The sequence below is a fragment of the Gadus macrocephalus genome, chromosome 23 (assembly GCF_031168955.1).
Source record: "Gadus macrocephalus chromosome 23, ASM3116895v1".
In the NCBI taxonomy this organism is placed as follows: Eukaryota; Metazoa; Chordata; class Actinopteri; order Gadiformes; family Gadidae; genus Gadus; species Gadus macrocephalus.
Genome location: NC_082404.1, coordinates 2,161,907 through 2,170,339, shown reverse-complemented (window position 1 = coordinate 2,170,339; position 8,433 = coordinate 2,161,907). Strand labels below are relative to the sequence as shown.

At 42.7% G+C, this 8,433-nt stretch overlaps 1 protein-coding gene across 2 annotated transcripts in view; it reads left to right on the top strand.

The window, feature by feature from the left end:
* Window positions 1-1,016: 1,016 nt before the first annotated feature.
* The window catches only part of rmc1 (regulator of MON1-CCZ1), a 14,043-nt gene continuing 6,626 nt past the window's right edge, over window positions 1,017-8,433 (top strand). Inside the window, exons 1-5 of one of the 2 annotated variants that reach the window (XM_060044844.1) lie at window positions 1,017-1,293; window positions 6,107-6,183; window positions 6,329-6,413; window positions 6,805-6,861; window positions 7,187-7,273. In XM_060044844.1, the coding sequence (XP_059900827.1) occupies window positions 1,195-1,293; window positions 6,107-6,183; window positions 6,329-6,413; window positions 6,805-6,861; window positions 7,187-7,273 (405 nt within the window). In that variant the 5' untranslated portion in view covers window positions 1,017-1,194. The remainder of the gene's footprint in view (window positions 1,294-6,106; window positions 6,184-6,328; window positions 6,414-6,804; window positions 6,862-7,186; window positions 7,274-8,433) is intronic. The other variant, XM_060044845.1, reaches the window with a different exon arrangement.

Here is an 8,433-nt window from a genome sequence, read left to right as displayed (position 1 = left end):
GTATCAGTTCTCACCACACAACGACGTCTCATCTTTGCTGCTTAAATGTCGGTATGTAATGGTATGGAGTTATTGAAACTTACTACGTGTAAAAAAGACTAGAAATTGAATGTTTATTTGTAAGCCTCGAAAGTTGCACTGGGTGCCTAGGGAGAGGAGCTCAAAGTGAGCTGTGCTCTGAGGTGAGCGGCGAGGGCAACGACCCGGAAGTGGACGGGCCGAAGAGGCAGGAAGCGAATCATAAACAAAAAATCATCCGTGCTTCGAAAGCGACCTGGCATCTGAATCATAAAGACATCAGACTACTATGGTCTGAGATGTTGTGAGAGGAGCGTGAACAGGAATGAAAAACAAGGCTTCCTTTGTTTTGTTTAAATGTGTTTTATTCAAATTGTTAATCTACTGCATTCGCAGAACGAAATCACCAGTTAGCAAGAGTTACAGGTGAAGAAATTATCAGAAGATCAAAACTCTAGACAGACATCTGTAGTGTCTCTGTTACAGAGTTATTGTTCCCGACACAGTCACCGAGACGTTTATGTTAATTAGTTATGTTGAGTGTGTTTTAGGTGTGACATGGGTGTGTGTTTAATAAAGGCATCTCTCGTAGTCGTGCGGGGGCGCGAGAGTTGCCTAACCGCTTAACCTGTCCTGGGCTCCCTTTTCGTCCTTCCCGCGCTGCTCGCCACAATATAATATAGTGTCATTTTATAAACTCATATATACCTTCCTGTTGAGATTATGGGGACATTTTTAAGTACTTAGTCCATTTCAGTATAATTGGTTATTTATGCTGGCTTGCCACTTGTACATTTAATACACTAGGCTATGTATTAACGATAAGCGCGATGCGCAACATAATTCATTGGCATGTTAACGTACGGAAGCCAGGTCCTGGCACCGGAGCCGGGTCCTGGCGCCGGAGCCGGGTCCTGGCGCCGGAGCCGGGTCCTGGCGCCGGAGCCGGGTCCTGGCGCCGGAGCCGGGTGCTGGCGCCGTAGTCGGGTCCTGGCGCTGTCGCTGGACGCCAGTACTAAATCTGGCCATTGATCATGTGATTTGCATCACATGACACCCGACGTATACCCGGAAGACAGGCTGACACATGAGCACATAGTGTCAGTGAGCCACTACCTGTCAGTACAGATGTTATAACGGTCCTGAAGCTGCACGACGAACACATTGAAGAGGACGATGAGTGAGGAGCATTACCTAGAGCTATGCGAGAGCCCAGTCCAGTTCGAGCATGCGTCCAGCGTCAACAACGTCTTCTTCGACGAAGCAAACAAGCAGGTTGGCTAACGCTGAGCTAGTAATGGTCGGTCAGATATTGTGGCCGTGAATATATCGATCAGATCCTAGGCTTAGGACATGATTGAATATATCGACGCATTGCTGGTTTACGGACCAAAGCGAGCAGAGTTGATGTCTCTCTGTGCCTGCTGGACAGCTCACAGTGACTTGTGATTGCCCTGTGCGATTCATTTCGGAAGCATTTTTGCTTTGCATCCCTACTATAGCAATCAATAAATCAATTGTTTAGACAAAAAACAAAAAACGGGTAACTGTCCAGTGGCGGCTTGTGGAATTTATTTGAGGTGGGGCTGAACGTTTGCATTCCAAAACCCTGTAGGGGGGTCTGGGGGCATCCTCCCCCTGAATACTTTTTTGTGATTTTCACAAACAAACGAAGCATTCTGGTGCATTCTGACAAAATAATAAAGGAAAAATTGAACATTTACTTACAAAGTCGAATGGGGCCAGGGAACTAAGTTTTAAGTTAATTTATTTGCCTTGTAGAATTCAGCAGTGCAGAATTCAGCAGTGCAGATACATCAACAAAAACTGAATTACACACAAGGTAACATTCTCTCTCTCTGTGTGTGAGTGAGAGAGATAGAGAGAATGGGTGAGTGTGTTACGGCCAAGCCATTGTGTTGGTAACTCAAATATATCTACAGTCTGCGTTAGTATGCATTTATACAAATACAATGAAATATGAATTCCACTAAATTCATGTAAATTTGCAAACTTTTGTGTGTGGTTGTTCAAGACACACTTAAGGCATGATACCAATATAGGTTTGCAGAGGACTACATACAGTGCAATATGCATACTGAAGGCCTGATCCCACCATAGGTTTGCAGAGGACTATATACAGTATGTAGTACACTTGAAAGAGGTGGGGGGAGGTTGTGAGGGTCTGCAACCAGTGTCCACCTCACAGGGGGGTGGGGGGGTTGTGAGGGTCTGCAACCAGTGTCCATCTCACGGGAAGGAGATGGTGAGGATAGGCATGGGATAGGCATCCACCGTGGTTTCATTGAGATGCTTTGTGAAAGAAAACCTCCCCTTGGCATGGCTCATAGTGGTGTCACAGACTTATGAAATAATAACCACAGAAAACATGTCTCAGTTCAACAATACAATAAAATCAGCATACTCCTACCAGTTAATTTCTTAGTAAAGCTTACAGTAATAATTAAAAAGCATAAATGTGGGGAAAAAAAGACAATGTCTGCATTCTCCAGTAGACATACAGTATACATAGTATGTCTAATAATGACATCTCTGAATACAAAAATGTGCAAACAAATACATAGGCTAGTGGAATACAGAAATACAAGTTGCTTACCTCTAGCATGGCTAGCTTCACACAGTTTTTCATATGCACTCTTGCTCGCTCAGGTTTTTTTTTATCCGTTCTGACAGATGTTTCAGGTCTGTCACCCCTGTCTGTGTCCACGAACTATCACACGCACTTGTTTTAAAAAGTATACAAGGAAAGCAAAAAATTGCATTGGCCTACCCACAGCTAGTTAGCCAAGCCTTTCGATCAAACCAACCTCTGGAAAAACTTCTCTTGTACGCTCTATCCTTTTCTCTTGCTTGTTGGGTTATGTTCACTTCTGGCTTGTCTGGTCCGAGTCTATGGGGTCAGAACAGTCTCATAAATAATGAATGCACAGAGAAGGATTCACAAATGTATTTTGTGATTTATATATAAATTATTCTTCTCCCAAATACATTTCAATGCACACACAAATGGATATCGCTATGTATAAATGTAAAATGTATCCATAAACAAAAATAAGTTTCACAAACACATTTCTGATCCACACATAAATGTGCCTTGTTTTAAATAAATGTAATGTAAATATATGAATAAAAAAAATATTTGCAATTTTTATCAAAATTGCATTGTTGTTACATTGGATGTTACATTTCTATGCAAACTGTAAAACTTGAATTTACAAGACGCTTTTCAAGGTGGACTTGTTTGCATTTGTGTGTGAACTGGTCTGTATTTATGTGGATTTTTGAGACTCTCCTGACTGGCTGGATTCACAAATGCATTTTCTTCAACAAGGAACTCTCTGTAGCCAATCCTCGTTTTCAGCCAATCACATGACTGCAGTTCCGACCCTTGAGTCCAGCCTCCGAGCCTCTCGGTTCCCTCGGTCAAATGTCTATATGGGAATAACATGGGCTTTTTGAATGATCGTACATAACAATCTCTAGGTGGCGAAGAAGAAAAAGCTGCGTCACGTTTTACACTACACATTTTCGACTGGGTTTTGGAATTATCGGTGCCGTTAAACTAGTAAACGGCACCGACAATGTAAAAACCCAGTCACTGCAGTCATGTGATTGGCTGAAAACGAGGGAGGCATCTGATTGGCTACAGAGAGTTCCTTGTTGAAAAAAATGCATTTGTGATTCCAGCCACGTCAGGAGAGTCTCAAAAATCCACATATAAATACTAGGCCTGGGTAAAAAAATCGATTTAATCGATTTTGGATCGATTTCGTTTACATTTCACGCTATCGATTCACAGGGCATGAGATCGATTTTTTTTAATTTTTATTATTATTATTTTTTAAATGTGTTGAAAAAATGTGAATTTAAGGAGTTTTATAATACTTGAATATTTTATCTTAAATGGTATAATCTTTACAATGGTTATATTTATATCTTTTAGGAAGATGGAGGCAGTTTTGTTTATAGTTGCCTGGATTGTCATTTATGTAGCCTACAAAATAAAAACATGTCTTTTGCAGTGTGTTGCATGGAGATAATTTCATTAATATATTGAATTAGGCAGGCCATCACGTTGAATAGAATGTAAAATCTTGCTAAGGATGTTAATTAACAGTCACAACTACAAGATTTTAGTCACAATTAATGATTTTAGTGATGAATTAACGATGATAGCCTATAAAGAATATTTCCTTACAATTTAAGAAAATTATCATTCAATCTAGGAGCAGATGGAACCGATTCGGATTGAATCGAATCGAATCGTGATTAATCGATTTAAAGCCTTCAGAATCGAAATCGAATCGATTCAGGAACTTGGCCGTGATACCCAGCCCTAATAAATACAGACCAATTCACACCCAAATGCAAACAAGTTCACAAATGAAAAGCGTCTTGTAAATTCAAGTTGACCAGTTTGTATATAAATGTAACAACATCCAAATACATTTTGATGAAAATTGCAAATATTTTTTTAATTCATATATTTATGGATTTATATTACATTTGTTTAAAACAAGGCACATTTGTGTGTGGATCAGAAATTTGCTTGTGTAACTTATTTTTGTTTATGGATACATTTTACATTTATACATACCGATATCCATTTGTGTGTGCATTGTAATGTATTTGTGAGAAGAGAGTAATTTATATATAAATCACAAAATAAATTTGTGAATCCTTGTCTGTGCATTCATTATTAATGAGACTGTTCTGACCCCATAGAGTTCTTTTACTTGCAATTTTTCTGCAAATGTTCTTCTTTCGAAGGGATTCATAAGCAAAGACTTAACTGAATTTGGGGCTAGCTGAACTCACAGGGAAACAGTGGTAGCAGTACTCAAAGTCGTCATGTTGCTCATCTGAGGTAATGGCAAAAGCGCGGTTACGTGCAGTGGATGTTTTGTGCACTGTTTTGTGGGCTATATTTTTATAGCCCACTAGCCATTCAATTCGACGTTGCTGATTGGCGAAATTATGTACTATTCTGCTTAGCAACCGGGGAACCATTGGCTAAAAATTCAGGCTTGTTGTGCTGTGCAAACTGTAGCCCCAGGGAAGACACCTATTTCACCAAAATGATAAGTTGAACATGAAAGAGAATTAAGATATAATTATGGAGGATTCCAAAGATATTCTAAAGTAAATGCATTATTTGAATGCAATTAACATAGATTATTTTTCAAAATTAGAATGATTATTAAAAAATATAGAATAGAATATATTTATGTAGGCAGGTCGGAGGGAGGGCGGCGCCCCAGTGCCCTCTATAGGCGAGCCGCCACTGTGTCTGTGGCTGTCACAGGCTGTAACAAGCCCGTCCGATCATCCCATTGTATGTCCTCCCTCTGTGTCTCCACCTCCACGGCTCCCTCGTGCCCTCAGAGCAGGACTACTGTCCTCCGGAAGGCTCCCTGGTGCCCTCAGAGCAGGACTACTGTCCTCCAGAAGGCTCCCTGGTGCCCTCAGAGCAGGACTACTGTCCTCCGGAAGGCTCCCTGGTGCCCTCAGAGCAGGACTACTGTCCTCCAGAAGGCTCCCTGGTGCCCTCAGAGCAGGACTACTGTCCTCCGGAAGGCTCCCTGGTGCCCTCAGAGCAGGACTACTGTCCTCCAGAAGGCTCCCTGGTGCCCTCAGAGCAGGACTACTGTCCTCCGGAAGGCTCCCTGGTGCCCTCAGAGCAGGACTACTGTCCTCCGGAAGGCTCCCTGGTGCCCTCAGAGCAGGACTACTGTCCTCCGGAAGGCTCCCTGGTGCCCTCAGAGCAGGACTACTGTCCTCCAGAAGGCTCCCTGGTGCCCTCAGAGCAGGACTACTGTCCTCCAGAAGGCTCCCTGGTGCCCTCAGAGCAGGACTACTGTCCTCCAGAAGGCTAGGCGCCCTGGTGCCCTCAGAGCAGGACTACTGTCCTCCAGAAGGCTAGGCTGACCTTTTGCCAAAGCTACCCAGCTAGTGGTGTGTTTTAAGTGACTTGCTTTCAAAATCTAGCCGCCTCTGGCTGATTTCTCTAGATGTCTACCCTAGCTTAACACTCATCTCGGTGGGTCCTGTGTTAATGTGTCTCCAGGTGTTTGCAGTGCGTTCTGGGGGTGCAACCGGGGTTGTGGTTAAAGGCCCAGATGACAAGAACTCCATCGCCTTCAGGTACCTTTCCGTGTTCCAACCATGATTTGATCGTGGGCATGGATTACATCTCTCTAACCCTGTATCAGTGTGCCTGGTTAGTAGGCTGGTTGCTAACTTTCTCTTGCCAAAATGCCGTCACAGTATTTGCTGGTCTCGTCCACAGAATGGATGACAAAGGGGAGGTCAAGTGCATTAAGTTCTCCATTGGAAATAAAATACTGGCTGTTCAAAGAACCTCCAAATCTGTGGTAAGTGAGTTATGTTGCTATGGCGTAAGGCGCTAACAACGTAGAGTTAAGATTCATACCTTCTTGTCCAGCTCCCAGAGAGGACTCGGGAGCATTGCTCTGACAGCATGTTAAATGTGTTTATTTTGTTGATGTGTGATCACTTCTCATTGTTACTGAAGCTCTGGTTTAATTCGACTAGAGAATATTATATTGAGTATGGAGTATTTTGTGAAGTATTTTAAACACTACAAATGAAGCCAGGCTACACATTCATGAAGAGAAAAAGTGTAAGAAATTAAACATTATTGTATGAAATATTTTTTGCAAAGTCAAGATGTGTCTATGAAGATGTCAAACTCCCTGATAGCTGCTTTGTTTAAAGTCATTGATCGCTGATTTCCCCGTGTAGGACTTCATCAACTTCATCCCAGATTATCCACACACTGAATTCTCTCAGGAATGCAAGGTACTGAAGGAACCTCCTTGTTATTGTGTGTGATCAAACCTTTCCCTATTTTCTTCACCTTTTCCTTTTGTTTTAAGATGTTATAATATATAGAGTTTTGTAAAGTCTCAGTTTCTGAAATTGGGCCTTTTGTTTAAATATATAAAAGATAAATCTGATGATACTTTCAAAGATTTTAGATATTGTTCACTTCCATTTGACACTTAGGATTGAGAGTGAATGAACTGTCGTGGCCTAGTATTTATAATTATCTCTCACATACTTGTTTTTCAAAGCACATTTGGATTTATCTTTCATCTTTCATGTGTCGTTGTCGTACCGGTAGATGAAGAACGCCAGTGTTCTGGGCTTCTGTTGGACCAACTGGAATGAGATCGTCTTCATCACAGACCAAGGCATTGAGCTGTACCAGGTAACACCACACGAAGAGCCTCTAGAGCAGGGCATTGAGCTGTACCAGGTAACACCACACGAAGAGCCTCTAGAGCAGGGCATTGAGCTGTACCAGGTAACACCACACGAAGAGCCTCTAGATCAGGGCATTGAGCCGTACCAGGTAACACCACATGAAGAGCCTTAAGACCAGGGCATTGAGCTGTACCAGGTAACACCACATGAAGAGCCTCTAGAGCAGGGCATTGAGCCGTACCAGGTAACACCACATGAAGAGCCTTAAGACCAGGGCATTGAGCTGTACCAGGTAACACCACATGAAGAGCCTCTCAGAACCACCAAAAACACATAGTACATGCATTAGAACTCTCAAAAAATGTAGGTTGTCCAGACTACTGTAATGAATTAATGCCCTTAAATATGACTACTTTAATGCCTTAGTATATGTTATGTTCGTTTCCCTGGGTAAAGGGACATTAGCACCACCTATCACCTATTGCCAATTATTTCAGGGAGGATACGCCTCCCTTAGCATCCATTGGCTCCATTTATTACTCCGAAAGTGTTGGCGGCCGGTGAATAACATGGAGTTCAATGGGAGAGAGTAGGAAAGTCCTCCTCTGAGTGGGTGTGACCAGCTAAGGGATCTGGATCCCGCCTACGTCTATTCACGAATTGGCTGGAGCCCTGGCTGCGCTATGAACCAATAAGCAGGAGTCCTGGCTGTGGAGCAGCCCGGAGGGAGGGGTTATCCCGTCAAGTCTATCCTACGAGAACCAACGAACCCGCTCAGTTGTTTGCCTTCGTTGCAGCTCTGTTCGCTTAGAATGACGTCTCCGTAGCCCGCTGCCGGGCTGCGGAACCTGCGGCCGGGCTGCCCGCGGCCGAGCTGCGAGGAGGATTGACATGTTCTAAAAATGTCCCTCAATGTTAATTGGCTTAACGCTGGACCTTAATGTTGGTCCAGCGTCTGGACCAACATTCTGAAACATCCATTAACATCCACATTTGCCTCAAACAATGTTAGGCTTACAGCCCATGTAAATAGTTTGATATTGTGGAAAGGATGTTAGTGAATGATTCAGAGCATGATGCATTTTAAATGGCATCACTTTTGGTCTTTTATTTTTTTTTTTAAGCTGAAAATAAACATAGCCAATTTACCAATAGCTTCAGTCA